Source organism: Danaus plexippus, chromosome 8 (assembly GCF_018135715.1).
Source record: "Danaus plexippus chromosome 8, MEX_DaPlex, whole genome shotgun sequence".
Lineage (NCBI taxonomy): Eukaryota > Metazoa > Arthropoda > Insecta > Lepidoptera > Nymphalidae > Danaus > Danaus plexippus.
Genome location: NC_083542.1, coordinates 425,439 through 452,241, shown reverse-complemented (window position 1 = coordinate 452,241; position 26,803 = coordinate 425,439). Strand labels below are relative to the sequence as shown.

Here is a 26,803-nt window from a genome sequence, read left to right as displayed (position 1 = left end):
TGATGCGAATATAGACGCTTCTAATGTTGGCCAGCATGTTATACTGCCGTCGTCATTTACAGGATCCCCCAGATACATGAACGAAAAAAGTCAAGATGCCATGACATTTGTCAGGAAATTTGGAAAACCAGATCTCTTCATTACATTTACATGTAACTCCGAATGGCCGGAAATAAAAATTGAGTTATTACCCGATCAGCATTCTTACGACAGACATGATTTGGTTTCTAGAGTATTTCATTTAAAACTCAAAAATATGATACTCCTTCTGACGAAGAAAAATATTTTTGGGCCTTCAAGAGCCTTTGTTTACAGCGTAGAATGGCAAAAAAGAGGTTTACCACACGCCCACATTTTATTGTGGCTGGCTATCAAAGTACAACCAGATTCTATAGATGCAATAATATCGGCTGAAATACCTGACAAACGACAAGATCCAATTCTTCATAATATTGTCATAAAAATATGATACATGGTCCTTGCGGATTTCATAACCCTGCGTCACCATGTATGAAAGAAAACATTTGTTCTAAAAAGTACCCTAGCAATTTTATTTCTGAAACACAAACCGGGGATGATGGTTACCCAACCTACAGGCGCAGGTCTCCAGATAATGGTGGAAACACAGCAATAATTCGTGTCAAGGGTACAGAAATGAGCGTGGATAATAGGTGGGTTGTTCCCTATAATCCAGTTCTATCACGAATTTTCAATGCACACATTAACGTAGAGTTTTGTCAATCGGTCAAAGCTATTAAGTACATCTGTAAGTATATTCATAAAGGCTCTGACCAAGCCACATTTTCGCTTCAAAGTAATAACAATGAAGTAGAAACATATCTAAATGGTCGCTATATAAGTTCTTCGGAAGCGATCTGGAGAATTTTCCAATTTCCTATTCATGAACGTTTTCCGGCAGTAGTTCATTTAGCAGTTCATTTGGAAAATGGACAAAGAGTTTATTTTGATAATAATGCAAACCTTCAAGATCGTGTTAATAATCCTTCATCAACGACACTTACAGCGTTCTTTGACCTTTGCAAGAGGGACGATTTTGCAAAAACCCTTTTATATCACGAAGTACCCCAGTATTACGTATGGGAAAGAAATTCATTTTCTAGAAGAAAACGTGGGCAAGATGTTGAAGGATATCCCGGTGTAAAAAAAGACACAACTTTAGGCCGTGTCTACAACATTCATCCGACTCAAACTGAATGTTTTTATTTAAGAATGTTACTGCAACATGTTCGCGGTCCAATGTCATTTGAACATCTAAGGACCGTGAATGGTGTTATTTGCCAAACTTATCAAGGCGCTTGCAAGGAATTAGGTTTACTGGAGGGAGATGAACATTGGCAGAATACAATGTCAGATGCTGTAATGTCCGAGCCAGCCACAAAATTAAGAGAATTATTTACCATCATCCTTATATTTTGCCAACCATCTGACCCTTTAGCATTATGGAATAAATTTCGTAATGCTTTATGTGAAGATATACTAAACAGAATGCGTAATGAGAATCAAGATATGACATTAGCATATAATGATGATATATACAATGATGGACTAATCATGATTGAAGATAAAATTCATGAGATTTGCGATAAATCACTAACTGATTTTGGGCTTCCTGTATCAAAAAGGATTAATTCACTTAATCATCTGGATCCGTTAGAAGTAGCATTGCGAAAACCATATGATCTAAATGAATTGAATGATTATATTACTCAAAATGAACCAAAATTAGTTAATGACCAGGTGACCGCGTATTATTGTGTTATGCAAAGTGTTCGTCTTAGTGAAGGAAAAGTTTTTTTTTTGGATGCTCCCGGTGGAACCGGCAAGACCTTTATTACTAATCTTATATTAGCAAAAGTAAGGTCTCAGGGAATGCTAGCTTTGGCAGTAGCGTCGTCAGGTATCGCTGCAACTTTATTAGCAGGTGGACGCACAGCTCATTCCACTTTTAAACTGCCCCTAACTGTTTCTTTACAAAAAGATAGCGTGTGCTCTATACGTAAAAATGGCCCTTTGGGAAAAGTTTTACAAGATATCAGTTTAATGATCTGGGACGAATGTACCATGATCCATAGAGCTCATGTAGAGGCTCTAGATAGGACTCTTAGAGATATTAGAAGCTGTGATAAAATCATGGGTGGGATTACTGTCATGTTTGCTGGGGACTTTCGACAAACTTTACCAGTAATAGTAAGAGGAACTAGAGCAGACATTGTAAAGTCTTGCCTTAAAAGTTCCCCATTATGGAAGTTTGTAAACATCCTAAAATTAACTACAAATATGAGAGCACATTTGGGTGGAGGTAATATAATTTTTCCTTCAAAGTTACTTTTAATAGGAGACGGGAAAGTACCTCATTTTGAAAATAGAATTGAAATTGATCGTGATTTAGGAGAAAGAGTGAGTAACATTGAGGACTTAATTTCGAAAGTTTACCCCGACATCAGCGAAATAGAAAATAAAGATCATCAATGGATGTGTCAAAGGGCAATATTGGCGGCGAGAAACAGTAGCGTAGACGAAATTAATGATTTAATTTTAAGTAAACTTCCAGGAGACATAGTTACCTACACATCTATTGATAATGTAATGGATCAGGAAGATGCGGTCCATTACCCACAGGAGTTTCTTAATTCTTTGAACCCCAGTGGTCTTCCCCCATATTCCCTCAAGTTAAAAATAGGTGCCCCAATAATTTTACTCAGAAATCTTAAACCACCAAATTTATGTAACGGGACCCGACTTCAAATCAAATTTCTTCGCAATAACGTGATCGTTGCTATAGTTTTGACTGGTCCAGCAGTTGGTCAAACAGTGCTTATACCTCGCATCCCAATGATACCAAATGATTTACCTTTTAATTTTAAAAGAATTCAATTTCCCGTAAAGCTATCTTTCGCCGTTACAATTAATAAATCACAGGGGCAAACATTTAAACACGTAGGAATTGATTTACGCCAAGACTGCTTTTCACACGGCCAACTATATGTCGCGTTGTCAAGATCAGGTTGCGGAGAAAACCAATATGTTCTTCTGCCACAAGAAAATAAAACTAAAAATATTATTTACACAGAAGTACTTTAAATAATTATGTTATTTAAAAACTTAAAATAAATAAATAAACTAAATTGTCTAAAATAATAACAGAAAATTATTTATAAAACCGAGTAGGTTTTTTGCAAAAATAAATATGATGCCGAAAATAACTATTTCACGCGGACGAAGTCGCGGGCATAGCTAGTATACATATATATATATTTAAAATCAAAACATGCTAGAACCCTATCCCGAGATGAATTTGAGCACTTGAGATGTTAGGTCATATTTATAGCAACATACCTTTTTTTTCCCTCCATATTTTTCTCGAACTATAATTTATAATTCTCTGAGAAATATCTTTCTGCAAATGAACTTAGTTAGTTAAAGGGCTTTTTATATGCACTGTGTAGTGACTCTATTACATATTAAATACACAAACTTCATTCTGTTTTTCTGTGTATTACCTAAAAATTTATACACACTCACAAAATAATTTTGTAAGCAGACTTTTAACTATTGATAGCTATGCGTTACCTTCATGAGACTTAATAATTCTGAACACGTTCAAAATAAAGACATTTATATCTAATAAATCACATCCACTACAAGTCGCCCAAGAGATATAAATACTTTGTGTTAGAGACTTCACACTTAAAACTTATACAGATTAACAAAATAGGGTTTTGTAAAGAGAAAAATTTAATTTAAGTACATAAGAATATTTTAAGATCGACCCACAAAATAGAGTGAGAATGGGTAATGATTATGTTACGAATATTCATATAAAGAATAATTAACTCGATTTTATGTTATTTCCATTCAATACATTTCAGTTTATCATATGCCGTTAACATAAAGTATTTGAAATTATATTATGTTTGTTGATGCAATTGACACGATTCCATGTTTCCACACGGCCTGGATACGAAAATATCAGTTTCTGATGACTTTCCGATCAAAACAATTACTAAGTAGATAAATATTAAATTAATAAAAAAAATTGCTGTTAATTACAGTTTCATTCAGGATATATTTATTTTTTAATTTGATAGTATTAGCGACACTCGATTACGTCACAAATGCCCACTATACCGATAAATATATTTATTTGTTTATAATAAACAAATCGTCAGTTGTTAGAAAATTAAAAAAAAATCATTTTCAATAAATCTATTTAAATCAACATTTATATCATCGTTAAAGTTGGTAGAGGCTAGCTGTGGTCAAATAACTACAGCTCAAACATGGGCTGACTCGACTGGGGAAGTACCACACTTTCACAGAAGATCGGGGTGAAGTAGCGTTTAATTGCTGCGTCTCGTCCGATTAGTGAGGAAACGAGTTGCCCTCTCAATATTCCTTCTCTTTCCTGCCGCATTTTTTTTCCCACCCTTTCCACTCCCTGTAACACAATCAAGGTAGGCAACATATCTGCAACATCCCTTATGTTGCGACGGTGACTACCTTCCATTACGTAGGCCGTCGGTTCGATGCTACCTTTGACATAAAAAAAAGTTTTGTTTATTGATAAAATTAGTCTTAGAACATTGTCGTGAAAAAATATTCTACTGCTGAAGTGATGGACAAAATGTACTTTATTGTAAAAGTGAGCTTTAAATGTTACCTGTGAAATGGTATAAGTATTCATTCCAAAATATATTTCTTGTAGAAGACATTTCAACAATACCTGGAGAAAGTACTTTTATTTATTCGACAAAACTCTTCAATGATCTTATTATTTATACGTATATTATTTTCCCTAAACATTTTATGGAGATTTAGCAATCATTCTTTTTCTATTTTTTTGTTGGTAATTTCAATTTATATTAACTTAACTTAGCATTCGTCAAACATTGTTTCGACAGTTTTTTTTATTTACCTAACTTATAACCTAATAGGAGTAGGTTGGAAGATTTCTTAGTCCCTAATAAATTTTATCATAATTCTTTCCTTTTCTTTTTTTTATAACAAAATCAAAAACTTATAGTTAAAATAAATTTAGAACAAAAAATCAAAAAATTAAAAATTTTTTTTTAATATAATACTTAACGTATGTATTTATAATAAATATTTTTATAAACAAGGAAGTCAACTTCCACTTACATTCAGTTCTTAAATCCCACATAAATAACATGGCTTTTACTGTAGCGTTAGAAGGAATATTAAGGGAGGCATTTACTTCATTTAATTCCCATTCGACCGCCTACAATCAGAATAAAACGACTAAGGTCAGATGCTAAATATTTTATTTTCTTTTCTTTCTATTTCCCTTAGCATCAACTTTAACCATACAGTCGATTTATATGTAAGCAATAATATGAGTTACATTACTTCTGATAAATAAAGGAAAAGTCTATCCACATTGCATCATGTACCAAAGAGTCAATCGTCTTGTAACTGCTCCAAAATCAGCTGTTGTTCTAATAAATTGTATAAACAGTAACATAGTACATAAAACTACCGAATCTTAACAGCGACTCTTCTCACCAGAACCGCATGAGTATTGATGACAATACTCACACTTGTAACACTTCAGTGGCATATAATGAATATTTAAAGCAGATTTCTGTGACAGAACCTTTAGCTGTTCCCTTTTTAGTGTTAGAAAGGAGTCCTACAAGACCTAATTTTGGTTATCGATTTCGATCGAAGAACATTTGTACAATATATTAGTATTTATTTAATGTTAACGACACTCTTTACTATAACAAAGACAGACTTTCATATTAATTATTTTCTTAATAAATAATCAGATAGGAATTAAATATGAGTCAAGAAATTCCGTATTGATTTAAAATCTCTTCAGCAATCCGGAAAATCGCTAAGGAATACTTAACGTTTAATAAATATCTTACGAGATGAAAACTTTACTTAATATATTATTAGATCAAAAGTTGCGATTGTAAATGCGAAAATTTTACATAAAAAATAAGTAATTACAAAAAGATTTAGATAAATAAAACGTATTAGGTATTTCCAAGAATTTCATTATTTTTAATTTGAAATAAAGAACGTAAAAACTGAGCCAAATTAATGTTGTTAGAATTCTATTAAACACGAGGAGTAAAGATGAGGCAAGAACATTATAAGGTAATTTTGGAAAAAATGTCTCGCATTTAAAAGACTCAGAAAATTACAAATTATATTTTAATTAATAATGATTTAGTAAAAAAAACTTCATGCTATCTGTGTCATAATTTAATAAATAAGAAAAACATAACTAACTTATTTTAAAGACCTTTACTCAGATATTATAAATTGAAAGAAAAAATGGTTTTTATTGATATACCTAATGTAGATATAACTACTTAATAATTTTAGATTCATTTGTATTATATGTTTATTTTACATAAATACTATTTATAATTTCAAATGAAATCTTAATTCTTTTAAAACCTTCAAATTTAGTAAAACGTTCATAAAACTAGGAGTGAGAAAATAAAATAAGGAAAGCTTATCAGACATGTGCCCTCCAGCGCATCTTACAGAGACATTTCGCTGAAGGAATGAAAAATAGAACTATTGTTTTATATTCAATTTGTAAATTTAATATTAATGAAAAAGTGACTCAGATCTCGATACATGTATAATATTTTCAGATTTGAAGACAAGGTAATTCATACAGCTTTAATTTATTTATTACGTAATATGTATTTGGAATGTAATTTAATAACTTATATGACCCGTGACTTTAAACCTAAGTTATTTATTTTTTACTTTTACAACTAATACATCAGTTCCTAGAGAGATTATTTTGTCCTATGAAACTTACGCTGCTCGTAAAATAAGTTGTGACGCGGATGAAGGTCACTAAAGGGTTTATGAAGTTGAAAATCTACTACTTCCCACGCTTATCTCATTCAAGGTGTTTCTTTTTAGATCTCCGCGTGAAGTCAGGACGAATTGGTAGAATTAAAAACGTGTGTTATTAAAATTACAAGTTTTTATAATTTTAAACCTACAAGGTGAACATTTTACATAATAAGTCAAACTACACAACACGTATTTCGGGGAAAAATAATATGAATGAAAATAATGATTTTAAACGCATTGAGAATTAAATGAAATCTGTAATCAGTGAAAACCACAGAATTTTCGCTTAGCATATAAAATATTTAAATGTTTTTTTCCAATAGGTTTTCATTGAATTTGCTACTCTACTATTTAAATGATATTAATATTTTTGGATTACTACGCGTTATTTTCTTATTTTTAAAACTATATATTCCCGAAGTTCCGGTGATGTGATGTGTCTCATCTCGCCTGTCCGTGAACGCGGATGCTGCGATGTAACCGAAACGTTGGGAGTATATAGTTTTAAAAATAATAAAATACGCGAAGTAATCAGAAAATATGAATTTCATTTAAATGAATACTCGCGGAAGGCTTAGATCTCATTGCTAGTAGTCTTCTCAGCTTAACCTGTAATTTTATTTTTCGGTTCAGCTGTTTAGTTTTAAAATGTTTATTAAAATTTAAAATGTTTATTTACATATAAAGCACATCAACCAGTTATATACATTCAAGGTTATCGCCATTATGGATATTTTAAATTTTAACTACTTGAACATACAAAACACTTTTTTCCTTGACTTCGGCTCCATACTCTCACAAAAATTAATTATCTTTCTTTAGATATTACAAAAACATATAAAAATATCTATATCATATGTATTATTGTAAGGCTCTGGTGTTGTGAAAAACTTTGAAATGAAAACGTAATAAATTTAAAGACAAAGTCTTTTTACAAAATATTTTTTCTTTACTATATTTTTTCTTTACTATAGTATAAAATATACAAAATTTTTAAACTTATTTCAATATAATAAAAAAAAACAGTTGAAAACAGTTACTTTAAGTCTTATAATAATAAAATAATTTTCCAAAACTAGTACTATGGTAGCGTGGCCGAGCGGTCTAAGGCGCTGGTTTAAGGCACCAGTCTCTTCGGAGGCGTGGGTTCGAATCCCACCGCTGCCAGATATTTTTTATTATACGTTATTTTGTCTGTTTAGAATCAAAATGTATTGAACAATAAAACTCAACCAAAAGAAAACTGAATATAAAGTAAGAGGTTTTTTTGTCATTCAATCATGCTACATTTGATAACAGTTATCTATCTATATTATGAAATTTATAAAATAAAACTTGTTGTTTGTTCTTTACTAAACGTTAAATTAATAGACATTCGTAATTCGAAATATAATATATCTTACTGGTAGCGTAACAAATAAAATCACAAACAATTGATAAAAACCTAAATGTAGAGTTAAAAAACACTTCACTATTTAAACTACTTTTTTTACTGATTTATGATTCAAAGTCCGAGACCTTTGAAATCTTCTCTGCTTCCAAATTCTATTCTCCAATAAATAAATCAGTTTTCAATTCATTCAAGACCTTATTACCTTATTTCGAAGACAGTATTTTGACAAGAATTTGTATACACAAAGTGTACCTTTTTCGTATTTTATGTAACATTAAGTTTTATTATACATATGTACCATTTACTTTAAATACTTTACGACAATATTTCTACTAATTACAAAGTCGCTGAAATAACAAAGAAACGAAACGTCATTAGAAAATGTACATCATTGTTAGCGGAGATAATTATCAGATTAACAGATTATGTTCGAAAGTAGGATGATCGAGGGTCGCGACTTGAGGATTTTTTATATATAATATGTTTGAATATTCTAGAACCATTAAAATTTTTGATAACTTTCATCAGTGAAAAATCTGTGAAAAAGAACAGAAGCTAAATGTCCACATGAGAAAAACAATGCAACAGACATCTATGAAAATATTTATTTTTAATAGCATTGATTAAAATTTGCACTAGTTATAATAAATTAATTATACTTTGTAAGAATAACGTTAGGAGAAAAATATTTACATTGATCCAAAATAATCACTGAGACACCACACAGAGTCACGAATACGAGAAGAAGACAAGTGAGGAGAGGCCAGGTCTCTGTTAATATTGTTAGTGTGGTATCAGAACAGTTGTAGGATAATTTGAATTTATGTTGTCAGTATTGTTGCACAAAGTTTCCATTTTAATAACATTCTCCTGGTTATGCTCCGCCTCGATTTAAAGAATGTGGGACGCATCCGTTTCTGCTGACATGCTTGAAGGACGCGGTGAGAAAACTTCTGTGAAGAGTAATCTAAGAATAACATCTACCGTGCCTCAGTCTCATAATTGGAACAGTTCTGGAACGAAGGTTTCTTTTTAATAAGCCATTTTTTTTTGAATAATTGCTAGACAATACTTGACTTTAATACCATCCCTTAAAATTAAAAATATCGTTCAGTCTACTTTTGTTGATGACTTTATCTTCATCTACATTATAATTTTTAATTCACGAGAATATTTTTCACACGGGATTGTAGTGATTTCACCAAAAAAATTCTTTTACACATTAAAATGATTTTCATTACTATAAAGTACTATCAATAAAAACTAAGTCTCATTTCACTAAAATTACTTTAAGTGTAGAATTTGTACTTCTTAAAAAAAAATGGGAACAAAATTGTGAGAATAGTTATGACGGCGGTGGCATACGAACCCAGGCCTGGTGGGTTGAAGCAATGTTTTAGACCGCTCGGGCGCGCTACCCTTCTCATTATAATAAATCATTAATGGTCTAACAATGATCATGATCCATATACAAAACAAAGAGTCTATTAAAACTCTGTTGATCACGTGTTCTGTTCACGTATTATTGGATGAATTTCACTTTTGATGTAAGTCTTATACTGATTTATAATATAATCAATCAGCTCCAGAAAATCGTTTATCAATTGAAATATTTATTATATTGTTTTTTCATTTCCATCTAAGTTATCAATTTCTGTGGGTATCAGAAAACATTTTCTTTATAATATTCAATTAGCCCGAGGTTATTTGAAACATCAGATAACTGCCAATAAAATGAGTTTAGCTATTTCAAACTTCAATTTGAACTAATATCTCCAATAGTATTTAATATTGTAATTGATATCTTAGTAGATAAACTAATCAGCAACGAGAAAAAATGGGAATATCGGTTCAAGTTAAACAGTAAATACTCAGAATCCATTTTAGCTTTCCCTGAGGATCTCGTAATACTGACACGTAGCCCCAAACACTGTCAGGTACGATTAGATGAAGTGGATAAATACTGTAAATGGACGAATGGATTGAGGACAAAACCAAATAAATGTCACTGTCTGTGTCTCGGCAGGCGGAATACAAGATATGCCTCATACGATCCGGGATTATCGTTAGGCGGTCAATGCGTTACTACGGTAACGGAAAATGCACCATTTAAATTTCTCGGTCGGAAGATTGATAATATAGGTCGTACTCCATCTTTAGATGGCATAGTAGATAGCTTTTTAAACGATCTCAACAAGGTAGATAGTCTACAGATCAGTAACGTTAAAAAAGCTTGGATCTACGATAATTATCTAACTTCACGTTTAAATTGGGCTTTCCTCGTTTATGATTTTAATAAAACCCTTTTGTCAAAGTTAGATGCAGGCGTCATAAAGATGTTGAAGTTGTGGCTCGGGCTCGCGCTAACGGCTGATTCATCGGCTTTATTTAGGGATCGCAATAGTTTTGGGATGAGTCTAAAAAGGCCATCGGAGCTCTATAAACACCTGAGAGTTTCCAAGAGATATATCCTGGGGAAATCCCATGATGACGTCGTTATATCGCTCCCAAAAGACAAAGATGCCCCAGAGCTAGAGTCAAGGCTTCAATTCCACAAGCAGTTTATGATAGGAGCACAAAGTAACAAAGTAGGGTTAGGATGAAGTAAGAAGGTCTAAGATACGGATATATTGAAGTCTTTTATTCGGCAAGACGAGAATGATAAATATAAGATCCATGCAATAAGTTTAGAAATGCTGATCGAGTGGTTAAACATAGGAGATTTTTGCATCCCATTAGCACTAAAATTGCGCACCTTAATCCATGATTGGTCGCCAGCATTGCTAAAATTCTATCTCAATGCCTTCCAGAGGACTCTCCCAGACCAGAGTAATTTATTAAGATGGGGTAAAGGTACCGAAAAGACTTGCTATATCTGTGGGAAGGCAGTTGGAACTGCTAGGCATTTGTTAGTGGGATGTAAGGTACTCCTCGATAGCGGTCAATACTCGCGTCGTCACGATAGGGTTCTGGAAATCATAGGTGAAACGGTTAGTCTTTCGGTAGCCAGAGCGCAAAGGGAAATAACCACAAACGAGCGAGTAGGTTTTGTGAGAGAGGGCACTAGGGCTATAAAAACAAATGTCAAGCCTTACTCCATCCTTAAAATTAGCTACGGATTGGACTATAATGATGGATACGTGTGAAAAACAATACAAAATCCCTGAGGATATTTGTGCGTCGGCCTCCAGACCAAACATATTTATGTATTCGCGAATTTTAAAGCGCGTTGTGATGATAGAGCTTACGGTTCCTTGGGAAACCAACATCCCCAAAGACCATACCATCAAGGTCAACAAATATTACGAGCTCACAAACGAACTCACTCGAAATAGGTTCGTCGTGGATTTATACGCGGTAGAAGTGGGAGCGAGAGGTATAACGGCTAAATCTCTCTACAACCTACTAAAAAACTTGTTCCTGTCCAGAACTAATATCGATTCATTCTTGGAAGGTGAAATTCAGCCCTAGTAGGTTCTTATCAAATTTGGTTAGGTAGAGAGAGTAGCTTGGACGATGGAGGTGAGCGTTTAACGCGCGTTAGATAGTGGCCCTTTAAAACTATACCTGGGTCGCAAGTCCCAGGCACTGTTGAAGCTCCTCTCCCTGCAACACGATGGATCCGGCACCCGCACGGTGAATCCATTGAATGCTAAGAGGTTTCGTCTCGTCTTGTAAGTATTGTACCTATACATAAGTATAATATCTTAACTTAGCTTAAGTTTCATGATTCTTATAAACAAAGTATTCGCGTGACATAATAACAAAGAAAGTAATGTTTTTTCTTTAGTTATATTCTTGAGAAAGTAATCTTTTATATTAGCGTTTTATGATATGCTTTTAAAATATGTTAAACTATTTTATAAATAAACAAATATTGATTTTCAAAAATTCAAACAAACGTACATACATATTGAAAAACAAAAACATATTTTTTGAATTAAATCTAATCTATAAATTCATATTTCTTAATATATAATTACGGTAAATTTAATGTTAGTTGGAGATCAAAAACACCACTCTCATAGCAGACGCCAGACACAGAACAAATACATTTATAATGTCTTTTTAATAAAGATGCTTTGAGATAAGAAATTTGGCTTTTGATTTTAATTGACTCTAATAAACGTTTATATAATATATGTGAGCGAGGGGATCCTCGTGGAACCTTGGCCAAGACCCTAGTCCTTTAAAAGGCTTTCGAGTCTGGGCGTTAAGTACCGATGACTATGGACAGGCTTCCATTTTGAAGCAAAGATAGTCTTTACTCAAAATGATACTTGTTTATTGCTAACAAATTCTTACAATGAATGTCAAGAATTGTATAGCAGAGATTCTACCACTGTGGCTCCTAAGAGCGACAAATGCAGAATGAGTTCAGTACGATTATGCTTGGACTTTTATATGGTAAATTCAGTATTACAATTGTGGGTACTTGGAAAAAACTAATCACCTGATGTATTAATAAAATTATTATCATCGGTGAAGTGGGTAATTTGAAAACAATTACAATGCACGAATACACGAAAAGGAATATTTTCGATACGAGAAGGCTGTCGGCGCGACATATATTATAATTTCAAGACATACGTACCGTGATGAACAGGGAACTCGGTAGGCTGTAGAGGGTCGACTTCAGAAAACTTGAAGAGAGCAACACCTACAACGTGAGTTATTTACGTTTTCGTAAAAGAACTATTTACATTATGAAAGGACAGGATAATCCTAAATAAACTGATATGCCAATTTAATAATTTAGTAATGATCATATACAGGAGTCTCCTATATTTCTTATAAAAATATAAATAAAGGAGAAACAACGTCTCATCCTGCTTAATTAATATATAGGTTTAATATACAGGGACTCCGTGTTTGAAATTACGTTCTATGAAATTTATGCTATGGTAAAACCAAAAACATGTAAAGAACACTCTCTAATCTTTATTAAATTAAAATGAATTCTATTAAAACACTCAAGAGTTATAAGAAGATATTTGTATTAAAAATCAGCTAAAAAGAGCATAACAATTTTTTTATATAATTTTTTAAACATTACATTTGATCTGTTTTTAATATTCATGTCTACTATACATATTTCTTACAATTACATCAAGATGGATGAAACAATGTTTTAGATTAGGGAACACTTATACGAATGATTTAATTAAAACATTCATTGAATACATTAGATTAAAAATATTACTCTATCGGCTATAAAAAGTTGTTTTAGAATTTAGTAACAAGTAACTGTCTATTTAAAATTATAAAAATATCATAAAATAGTTTTTGGAACAATATAATTTCAGGTTAATTTTTAATAAACAAAGTCAATATAAAATAACTATATTAGATTTATTCTCGTCCGCTCACTGTTTATATATACATATGATAGGGGGCAAACGAGCAGGCTAGCCACCTGATAGTAAGTGGTCATCGCCGGCCATGAACACTCGTGGAGCCTGAAGGTTCTGGAGTGTTTTGCCAGCCTTTCAGAACAATTTTAAGAATTTCAGTGTAATATTTGTATTCGCTGTAGACCACACCTTTTTATAAGGCCTTCTCTGATCCGATTTCTGCCTCAGTAGGAATTGTTTTAAATAATTTATATTGTAATAAACATTTTTTCGCCATTTTGTTATAATTGTTTTTCTAAAAGCAAGACAATAATTTTAAATTAGCTTATTAGTGAATTTATTAACAAATAATGGAAAATTATAGCTGTGAGCTCTGTACTGGTGTGTGTTTAACGAAATTAATTACAAGTACATTTTCAATATCGTTTGATAATAAAATAAAATTATTTACAAAGGGAAGGTGTGTGACCAGTTTAGATTTAACTTAAAAAAATAACATGTTACTCGTCTTAAAATTAACATAAAATAGTATTATGATAGTTATAATCAAATAGCAGGGTGTGTACACATAAATAAGTTATTTTATTTTCTTTGTTTGTTGTTTTCAAATAATAATAATAATAATAAGAAGGTTTGGATGTCCACTGGATATTCCGATGTAAATAACTTTCATAAAGCAGTGATGAACAGATCGCAATCGTACTTTCGTGGCTCAGAGGTAGTTAATAGATTCATAAAATAAACATAGATGTTCCGATCGAACTGCTGTAACTTTATCGGCGAATATTATCAATGTTTTAGAGGAGGAAATTATGATGAAAATTTGTATTTTTTTTTTCCAAATATATTCTGCTCGCCCTACCTTAAATCTCTATGCACGCCCTAGTCAATTCCCATCATTTTATTAAGTGTATGAGCAGAAAACGCCCATACATCATTCTTTATTATAGCTATACTATTAAACAGATTTATTTTATTATCATACAAAAGTAATAAAGTAACCTTTACTAATTTCCTTCAGTAATTAAGTAAAAGATAGATAGATAATAAGTAAAGGAAAAGAACTTTCTTTTAGGAACCAGATGAATTTTCCCTCAGAATTAATTGAAAAATACACAGAGATACACGTAATATATACTACTATTGAATATTTTTATGCAAGAACAAATACACCTTTACCCTGAATAGCTACAGATGCTTCCGTTCAGCTACGAGTAAAAAAATTTTTCTTTGATATTTTTTTCAATTTTCTCACCAGAAAATAAGAGAAAATACTTCAAAGAGACTTTCACTTATGATTGAGGCGGATTCGGTGGAATACAACGGGCCAAATAACAATTTAATTATCCCAACAAGCCCTGTGCTTAAATTACGTCAAACAAATAATATTACTTTTTGTGAAAATAATGGAATATATTAAAATGATAAGATTCTAATGAAAAATTGACACCACCACTCCGAACATTCTCGAGAAATATGATAGAGGTAATAAATTATCATTTTCTTGGTTCATTGATGTTCATCAATTTGTATTTTGATCAGTTAATATTATTATTAATTCGTCAAATGAATTGCAAATCTCAATGTGTTTCAAATTGGAGATTTAATATAACTATTAAAGTTGATGAAGGAATCATACAACACAGCGTCATTAATTATTGTCATGTAATAATGTTATCTCATTTAGATTCAAATATTTAAAAATTCAATTGTATTATTATAAATAAAGTATGTCTCATAATAACAAGGAAACAGTGAATGTGATATAATTTTATAAAACGCAGTGAATGAAAATTTTGGTATTATATTTTTTATAATTTATATTTTATTCAAATCTTTAAGCTGTAGCCCAGTATTGAAGAGGATAGTAATATTTTTCAGCACTCGGATATCAAAGTGCGGTTGTTCCTTGTTGAGTTGACACCAATGATTCATAAACAAATTGATGGTAGAGCTAGTCATATTTTCATATACATACCTCGTGTTATGTGTATGTGTGAACACATGTTGAATAATAAACATAACAATAATATATTTATCTTTTACAAATTCAATGTCATTTACAATCATTTATCATACAGATTACAAAATCTCTGTTTTAAATATTTTTATGTTTAATTACAATTTAAATGACACAAAAATGAGAAGATATTTTTATTTTCTTTCTGACCTCACAGATATCCACTAAAAAAACATTTCATTAAGTTATTGCTAATGCGCTGAACACTGCCTGACCCTTTGAAAACAATCACTAAATGTCTATTTAGACTGAAACTTGATCATTAATGTATAATATACTATGTGTCGCAATGATTCAGATCACTCGACTGACTGTGGAGTCAAATACAGCCAATTATTGTGGAGGTTCAAAATGGAACGAAATTAACTATCAACCATTTCCAAATAAAACTAGTGAATGTGTCTGAATTGGTAAAGAAAATTTCTTTATTGTTTCAAAATTATACCCTCGTAATCTTCACTGTACCTGACAGCCCTTCAAATAATATATTTTTCTTTTAACCTCCTTTACGTATTTGTTTGACTTGTAAACCTTCCAATGTAGAGCTATTTTTGGGCAAACTTTCTTATACACAATCATAGAACTAAAATATAAATATTTCACTAATGTGAAGTGGATATTAAAATGAAGTCAATTAATAAATTAAAATTAAACATACATATAATTTTATAAAGCAACAATTGTTATTTAATGACTATAAGATACCTATAATATATATGAATTCCAAATCACATAAGGCTATCTGAACTTGACTTATCAAAGATGTACGAGGTCACGTTGTTGACCCGGAGCTACATTTCTTATTTCTTCACACTACGAATGTACATACATATACGTATCTGAAACATCATCTGCATATGTCTTTGTGAAGTTATTTAATAAAATACCCATCTAGAGATGTTATCAATAATTATTACTTCTGTTTATCTAAAGTATAAAACTGAATATATTAGAGGCTTTTACAAACTGTTTCAACATACATAATAAATGCAAATTATGTAAAGAGCGTCTTCTTGTCTGTTATCCCTTAAGCAGATTTTTAAGGAAAATTTTCTTTTCAAATCTTCTGCACATTTGATAATCAGAAGAATTAACATTTTACGGACTCCTATAGCAATTGATAAAAGATTTTTTTAGTCTGTTTTATAGTTTCAACAACTATTTTTAATAGATGCTTACATAACCTAGAACGAAATATATTTGTATTAAAGTATTTGTCGAAGAAAGAATAGATAATGAAATTTTGAACGTTTTAACTTAAAATTGTTATTTATGAAACTAAAATGTTTATAAAATTGTAAATGTTGTAACCTTACAAAATAATAACAGTAATCGTTTTAAACATTAAGGTTTTAAATACAAATAACACAAAATCGACTTATCTTATACGTAAACCCAAACCTTTCCCACTCGGTATTTTCTCGCACTTAAAACGTGAACGCAAACGTATTTCCTTTTCAAAAGCCCTTTTTGTTAACAACCACATGCTTTTGAGAGTGAAAATTAAAGTTTACTTTTGTACAAAGCATTTCTATCTCAGAGGCGACTTGATATTGATGTGTGTCGTAAAACCTTATCAAGCATGACCTTAATAACTTTGGTTAGATAGATATTGAAAACGTGTTCAGAATAATCGAATTTTACCGAGTCGTTACATATTCGCCAATAAATAACAAGATACCTTCCGTAACTATGAAATACAGAAAAATTACATTTCTTTTAACTTACCGAGCAATCCACTATAAAACTGAACGGTAAAATTCTAAATGTTTGAATATTTTTTTTTTTTATATAAAAATTTAAATTCACAGATCTCTACCAGTGTTTTAAAAATAGTTGATTTCTTAGAAATTATCAATATTAATGAGTTCGTCAAGTCGTCCATACAAAGATGTATCGTTACGCTTTTTCGATGATTATTTCAAATGTTTTACGTATGAAGATATCGCTGTTGGGTAAAGCTTGTGCTTGCTAACAAATATTATTATTAAGTATATGTTTCTTGCGGTCAATGGATCAGATATATTATAACCTTTAAGGTTATATATGAACTATGTATTTCAGTATTTATATAATAATAGAACTCAAAAGTAGGGAGGATTTTTTTATTTAGTAAAGTCGAAAGATTGTTGTGATATAGCGTGTATTTTAAGACACTTCTTTTGAGGTTAATTTAGTAATATCCTCGCAAAGATTAAACGTCTTTCATAGCTAGGTAGGCAGATGAACCCTGATATAACAATACTCCAACTGACCTTTAAATATAATGGAAAATGTAAGCTACATCAAATCACCTATTTTAATAATGAAAGCCCAAATTTGTTTAAATAGAAATATTAGCATTCGAGGTTTCGATCTAAATGACTTTGTCTTTCCTGTTCAAAAACCAGCGGAAACTAGTTTTTTTTACTCTTCTAGAAGTAGTACTTTGACGAACACCATGGCAAAATATTCATCCTTAGTAGTAATAACTTTCATACGAAAATTAATAATTTTTTCAAAGAAATTTCATCACTAATGGAATTATTTAGTTATATTTTCTACAAAACCCAAAAGAGGTTTTAATTTCAAAAATGTTTTAGATTGAAAATATGCTTGGTTTGAGATAAAAGATATGGATTAAAAAAATGTTATATTTCTACCCACAGTGGTCTGTTAATACTATAAATTAGTAACTACTAGCCCACTTATTTCATTTAAAACTAATTTCTTAACGCATTAAATCAGATTCCAATTCACCAACATAAGACGAGATAAAATTAAATTTTTATTTCACCGGGGAACCGTTTTCTTTTTCTTCTGAAAATATATTTCATATGAAAAACTCTTCAATGTATTTTTTTTCTATGTTACTACTCATTAATATTAAGAGTCTTTACTTTAATCATGTAACAACTAAATGCATTATTAGATAAAACATATAAAAAATGTCTCTGATCTATAAAAGTATTATGTGTGTGTAGAATAGTAACGATTTTGTTTAAATCTTTCATACATCATTATAAATAAGCTACAATAAATATCAAGTTATAGAAGACTCTGTGAAATATATTAGATTTCAAATCATTTTCTTGGTCAGTCACAAATAAAGTCATTTGCCTTGTCTCGTTTATTCTCTATATCTCACTCGTTCATCTTTTTTTAAAAAAAGTTTAATTATCTGATAATTAATGTCCGGGAGTAAACAAGTATTCAGAAGACCTGACTCATAAAAGAGATTATAATAACACGAGGCGCTAACAAAGAAGGCAATGATAGATAATTATGCAAGTTCCTTAGAAAATTACTACTCTCGACGCTAACTACTTAACGATTAAGAACATTTTTGAGTTAGATTAAGAGAGCTGTTGGCTAATTACTCGCAATGACCTTCACGAGTTACCTTCACGAGTTTTTATAGCTTAACAACTCTGGATAATTTATTGTTTTATTCCATTAACTGTTGACCTACTTTTTATATCCTAATGAAAGAGTTTCTTCTTACAGAAACTTACTTCCGAGTCTCATGGTTCCGAGTACGATAGTAATGTTGATTTTTCAGATTAAAGAAGCAGCTTTGGAGACTAGCTTAAATATATAATATGAACTTTATATATATTTTGTTCGTATCTCTATCTATAAAGCGTTCGTTTTATCCGCTATTAATCTTTTATATGTTTTATGAATAACGAAACACTTGAAAAGCTGTGAACATAACATAACATGCTCACAGCTATATTATTACCAAATAGACAGTTTATGTTTGTAATTTTATCGTAATTATTCAACATTGCTTCACAAAAATAGTTTTAAAAAAAATATAAAATAAACCAAAGCAGACGAAAAACAATGAAAAAGTAACTAATAGTCTGCGTCAATCAACAAAACAAATTGTATGTCTTTCGTCTCTTAACCTACCTTTCAATATTTAGAGTTAACAAAAATAAGTTAAAAAATAACACGTGTATAATTCGAACTGTAAAGAATCGTAGGTGTTCATTGTAAATATATTTCGTATAACCATCTGTTTCTAGTCTTATTAGGACGCTCTCTAAGGAGATTTTTGGCAATTAATTTGTAATGTTCCACGCGTATAACCAAGACCAAAAACTGTAAATTGAATTACTTAGGTTAAGACTAGCTTGGCTTCCTTAAATTGTTGATGGAGTTTATTTAATAAGAATGGTTTACGGACTTGGAACGCTAGCGGATTGCTCGGACAAATATGTTTAAATGTCCCATCTCCGACCGCTGGCCGATTCCATATTTCAAAGACCTTTCATTTCACTATATGAAAATCTCGTTTCCCCAAACATTTCCCGTCTCCTATAGTTTATATTGCACACATATGTACCAAATGCACGAATATATGGAGTCCCAGATTTCTGAACATCTTCGTAGTAGTTCATAAATACTGGCACACACACAACAACTGACACATGTATTATTTTAATAGACCTTTGTACATTTCTTATTTTTATTTAAAATACCTTAGTCATATAATCGATTTCATATCTTTTGTTAATCGGCATCTTATAATTTACTTAAAATAAATCAGTTAAACGATTTGATTTCCGGAAAGTTTTAATATGTCTTACTGATTATATATCCTTCTAATATAAAACCTTACGTTTTCTGTTTTATGGTAATTCTATTAACTTGTTTTCTCTATATATCTTTTATATGTTTAATTAGAACTGCTACTTTTTTTAAATAAACACTAAACTATTTAAAATATACTTTAAAAAAAGAAAAATTTGTGTCATTTCAAAAATAAGTTAATTTATTGTAAGGAATCTAGAGAAACAAATTAAAAACTTGTAAGAAACCATATGTGATAACAAAAAAAAATATCTTTGATTGTAACGGTGTTGAACGCTGAACGAATAAAATATAGAATTATACAATACGCTTATTTTCACCTCAATCTCAATGCCTTACATAAAATCTAGTACGATGCGGCTCATAACATTCTTCGCAATTTAAATATTTGTGGGATTATGCCATGGGATACTCCATGATAATTAGTTTCGGTTTTGAGCCAAACTATTCATAGCTTAAAGAATTCCATCAAATATTATATGAATAGAAAAAACTCTATAATATTAATGTTTTTCTTCATTAGCCCGGTGCTTTAAACTTGTCTCACGTGACAATCTGCTTTGGGATGACTCAGAGAGCAAGGATTTATCAAGGGAGTGTATTAATACACTAGGTAGGTTAACCTATACTGTTTGCTAGACGGGAATAATGTCGGATCCTTATACGTTAGTTCGTTCTGTTCTTTTGTTAAACAGGGCCGCCTGACTTCGACTATCCTGTTTAAGTTATACATGAAACAGCTAGTCAAACCCCAGAACAATCGACGGTTTACTACATTAAGGAGCTGTGTGTCGTTATTCCGAGCTACGCTGGCGACTGTGATGCTCGTCTCTGTGCAGTTTACAAATTTATTGACTATTTATACTGATTACACGAGGTTCGTTTAAAATACAATGTTCACATAGCAAATAAATGGTTTTTAATACAAGATGAGAGTCACATGGACCAGACCAGCTATTCCACGCTGTGTTGCACCAAACAACCTGAGCCATCCAATCATAGAGGAGCTTAGCTATATAGCGGATATGGATCGGAAGCGCAGGGTACAGAGGATAATACTGACAGTACGGGCTGATATGACAGCATTAAACATTCAGCACCGATTGAAGTGTACTATATATATAAGGCATATCAGTGCATTTTGTGGGCTCATTAAACTAAATTGTAATAATATTCTCAACGCGCTAAATACGATAATATGTTGCGGGTGATGTTAGGGCTGATAAACAAGAAACAATGAAGAAACTTTTAAGCGCCGCATGTGACGCGCCTCTCAGTGGCGCGTAATAACGCTTAGTTTCGGGATCAGGATTCGGGATTAAAAGTACCCTAAGTTACTCCTTATTACATCAGCTACCTGTCGATAAAAGTCCCCTCAAAATCGGTCCAGCTATTTAAGAAATTTGCCAGAACAAACAGACTGATAGATAAAATTTGTATACAATGTTGTTTTGTTGTATGTACCCCATATATTCATATGGATATAATAAAAAAGTTTATTTCAATATACAGACAGACACTCCAATTTTATTTTTATATGTATGTATGTATGGAAGTTAATCGAAACAAACTATTATTTTTATGTCATCCAAGAACTCGTTAAAGAGAAAAAAAACTTGTAAATAAAAAATATCATTCAATATGATCCGCAAATAAAAGATTTATATACATTCAAACTTATTAAGAAGTTCCTATGAAAGTCAGAATAAATATCATCAACAAATAAATCCTCCGCGTCCTCAATAAGGTTCAGCTTGCTTTGAACCTTTATAAAGACTGACCAACTGAGTTACTTTTATTTTCACTGAATACTATAAATATCAATAGTTGATGTAAGAAAATTATTATATATTTATGAATTATTTCATTTAAATAATGGTTTTAAAGATGTTTACATTTCACAGAACTAAATGAACCGTGAATCACTTATACGATTTTAGGCTTTTATATTTAATTTTAATCATGAATCTATTACTATAAAACAAAAATATATTTCAAACGAAAACGTTGGATATCGACAATGACAGTTATTTTTGGGCTTGGGATGTGTTTAATGGTGAATACTTAATTTGGCAATTCGGAGCAGACGTTAATTACTGAAACGATCATAAAATTATTGAATTTAATTTATATTCTTATATACATTTGTTTCACATGAATTTTATATTGAGATATATTCTTTTTAGTTCGCCATGATTGTTCAAACTATGACGCTATTTCCGTTTTATAGCAAAACTACTTTTAGTCCGGTTGAGACGTTATATTTATTACTAATTAGAAGTACATACAGCTGTTCATTAAATCTTTAATTTGTAGTTATACTTCATAGGAACCTTCGTCGCCAAACGGAAGTATAATTTCTGTTCGGTTTCTAAAGCAATTGATCATAACGAATAAGACTCCACAGCTATCAGTATTTAAAATAATGCATAGTATACCATGTTTTGCAAAAAAATATTGATAGATTTTTAATATACTTCTATTATGAAACTGAAATAACATTAAAAATAATTCCGAATGAGCCGGATCTTATGTTTTTCAAGAAGGTTCAATGCAAACAATTTATACAACATTATTGAGTCCTAGGCGTTACACAACTGAATCTAAACAGCAAATATCTTTTTTTTTAAATATATGAACTTATTTTTAATGTTTTAAAATTTCAATTATTTACAAATGTCAAACTTGTGCCAAGAAATAGCGATGTAACAAAAGAATTATTTAAATAGAATACAATCAAGAGCGTTCCCAATAGAACCTGCTCTTTAAAAGTCTTTAATACATTAGATAACATGATCAGTTAAAAAGGAAATATTTTCCAAGAAAAAATATCGATTTTCATCAAAATTGGTATTCTTTTCTATGTGAACGCGATTAATTCTATCTGACGCACTTTTCAATAACTTTCATCAAATATTACATATGTGCTAGAATTAGACAAAATTAGACAAGAGTATTGAAATGTGGATATTACATTTTCTTAGTAATGTCTGACGTTTTCATATAAATGAATATTTTTTGTATACAACTTCAATCCAGTATTAGACTATCTTTCTATCTTTGATTTCAGAGATAATGGTAAATGGAAAGTAGTAGACATGCTCACTAATTCATCTTTTTATTTCTTAAAATGCGGAAAAATTTCAAATGGACTTTTAACCAAATGATAAATTTAATTATCCTTTCCCTTAAAGTTAAAATTTTTGATATATTTTAAATGACAATCATTGACAAAATTTTCTTTCAGTCGTCTATAAAAATATGTATATTGATTTCTAAGAACCTTATATAGAACTTTCCGTAAGGCAATGTTTGAATACATAATATGCAGTGAAGTTTTAATGATAAATGGAATAGCTTAATAAACGCGGCTCATATTAGTATAATTATTTTTTGTTTTAATAACCCTGAAGATATATAAATTACAATCGGCATCCATCACATCAACTTACTACAAGATATCGCATCTACAGTGTAGAATTAAATATTATATACAACACATTAATGACTCGAGCGACCTCCAGACACGATTTAGGTTTCAAAAACAATAATTTGGAGACATCTTTGTTGTTTTCGATAATGATTGACGTGTTCTTAATACAGATAAAGGTCTGAGGGTAAAATATAATGAAGTAACGAAGAATGTGAAGCCGTTTAGTTAGTCATAAATACCGTGTCATAAAACGGTATGGAGTCTGAATACACACATTTTAAAGAAAATATTTGTTTGTGTACACTCTTGTACAGTAAAGACTAAACCTATTTTACTTTTTCAAAGTGTGATTTAGCAGCACAAAACCGGAATATTTTATTTACTGGAGCTAATTATAACTGTTTTAGAATCGCCGGCTCCGTCCTCGTTTATTTCTCACCAATTTTGATACGTACTTTGGATTTACAGCTTTTTTCACTTAGTTCTACTATCGTACTAAATCTATAAGTATATATTGTTGTATTTGATTCCCATAACAAGTAAAACCAGAAATTAGGTTAGGTCAGTTAAATTTTAAATTTCCTATAAGTAATTGTCTATTTCTCTTTAATCCAGATAAATTGAGGAGAAGCTTCTGGGTATAGTTATGATCTTGTTTTTACACAACAGGCTGTTGTAAGGCTTTTATTTATAAAACTACTTTTTTAGTAAAACTTTAAGTGATCTATGTAAGTACGATAATTTATATTATAATCTGAATCCATTAAGTATACTTTGAATAGATTCAACTTAGGTATTTAATATTAAACTAAGGTAAGAACATACTACAAATATCATTTTACTTGAGTAACAAATCTCTATTTGTTCAAAACTCAGGATAAGGATTTTAATAACAACCATATGATTGAATATTTCAAATAATTCTCTTTTACACAAAGTGCACCGTATCCGGAGATACGACGAGCCATAACGATGGTAACATTTTAACACTGTGCTTGGTTTTTCACAGGCTTTATTTAAGGAACTCTCATCATTACTCGCTTCTGGGTGACATAAAAATAACATAAAGATATTACTTTATCATCGTAAAAAAAATTGTTGACATAAAAATTATAACGAGAAGATTATACTGCGGCTCTTATTTTTCACAAAAGTAACATCGTCGTGTGTAAGCGCTCAGAAGTATACCAGGAGTGAATTCAGTAAATACATACTCAACACGTCCATTGGGTTGCTTCCAATTTATTTTTGTCAAATAAATAGAATAGGACGTTTAAAAGAAATGCAAAATTTTGTGATACAAATTCTCTTACAACAAGAATCCTCAAGGGAAATCAACTGACAAGCTATATCAGCTTTTCTAATAGTCGTCATTGAAGCAATTTCTCAACTTACAATAATCTAGTATATTATGACATGACACTAGAAACATCACTTAAAATTGTGCCTACTTAAAGTTTTAAATTAATATTCATAGTTATTTCTATGAGTTTTTGGTACAATGGCGATGTTCATTTTCTTAAATCAAACATATTTTTGAATAAATAATAAATTAAAAAAATGCCAACACCAACATGTGTAGGCAATATGGATATACTGGCTACTCGTATACCTTGCAGGCATTTTAATTCGTAAGATAAAAAACATTTCACTTTGTCATTCGACGATCATACCTTCGTGCTTGAAATATTTTGTTGAGTACTCATACACTTCAACTGTTTACACAATTTTGGAAAAAAAAAACTGAAACTTTCACACGCTGGAACCGGTATTAACCAAAAATATTTAAGAACATCCGAAGGAAAACTGGCTTACCAATAAAAAAACTGCATTAAAATTAGTTTATCTGTTTGGGAGCTACAATATGACAGACCGACAGACACTGAATTCAACCGTATAACATTCCTATTTTTCCGGGGCTTACAAGGATGGTAAACAATAAATTAGATTTGGCTCCAAAAAAATATTGTTGGTTTTAGTTTAACAGTAATTTAAAAATAGTCATATGTGTGTAAATGTCACGTTACTTCACCTAACCACCTAGTGTGGGAAAATTTCAAATTATAATATTATAAACTATTTTGTAACTAGTAGACCCCTGTCTAATAAATGTCACACGACACACTAGCTCACTAGCATGTGTCGCACTGCAATATCAATTTATAAGACAAAGGACTTTAATATTTAATTCAAGAAACTTGAGAGCGGAATATGAGCATGAAGCATTCAATTTTCATGACATTGGCGATAGAAGAGGTTTCCATTAAGATGTACTTCCAAATGTGCGGTTATATACAAACGAACGGGAAATATTAATGGCATCATATTTAGTTTTCTACTGATGCACGACTTAAGGAGTTTTGTTGTAAGCAAAAGAATTAAAACTCAGTTGAACGTCGCATTACAAAATAAATACAATAAATTAATATGAAAGGTCTCCGGATTAATGTTCGGTATTTTATAATTTGACTTAAACTATAAAAAAAATCTTGACGGTGATTGAATAACGAAGTCACTTTTTTATGTGTAAATATAATTGTAAAAATTCCTCTTTAAAAAAGTTTTTAAATATACAACTTAAAAATTTATTACAAACATTTGACATTAAATAAATAAAAATATTTTACATTTTCTGGATTCTAATTTTTATTCTCATTAATGCTCATAAATGTTTAGTTTTCAATATTTGTTGATAATCTATTAATGATATTTTATTTTGTTTATATATGTATTTATGTGTTGCAGTTATATAACTATAGTTGTGTGCGGTTTTTAATTAACAGTATGTTTATTTTATATACTTTAGACATGATTCCGATGTTTTATTATTTGTTAAAAATAATAATGAATATTATCATTATTCCAAGATCATTGACGCTGAACAGGAATATGTCAGCATGTCACTCAAGGTCACTCAAGGTCTGTAAATGTTTCATGAGATAAAGTTTTTTCACGATTTGTGTATTGTCTTTCAATATTATTATACGTAATATATAATTATAATTTAACATAAATTTTACAAAAGTTTTTAATTATAGCAATAGGAAGATTGAATATTGTTTATTTTTTTACATAGAATATAAAGGAGCAAAACAAAATTAAACTCTTTTGATTTCCATAAGCTTAAAAGAACTGTTCACTTCTATCTTTGC

General features: G+C 30.6%; 1 protein-coding gene and 1 non-coding gene across 2 annotated transcripts; both read left to right on the top strand.

Annotated features, from left to right (window-relative positions):
• The first annotated feature begins 465 nt into the window (after positions 1–465).
• On the top strand, positions 466–26,578 carry LOC133318849 (uncharacterized). The gene is made up of 2 exons (XM_061521222.1): positions 466–2,901; positions 26,519–26,578. The coding sequence occupies exons 1-2, from the start codon at positions 466–468 to the stop codon at positions 26,576–26,578; spliced, it is 2,496 nt and encodes an 831-aa protein (XP_061377206.1).
• Positions 7,956–8,037, top strand: Trnal-aag (transfer RNA leucine (anticodon AAG)). Its single transcript has one exon. It is a non-coding gene; the product is annotated as a tRNA-Leu (tRNA).
• Positions 26,579–26,803: the final 225 nt, after the last annotated feature.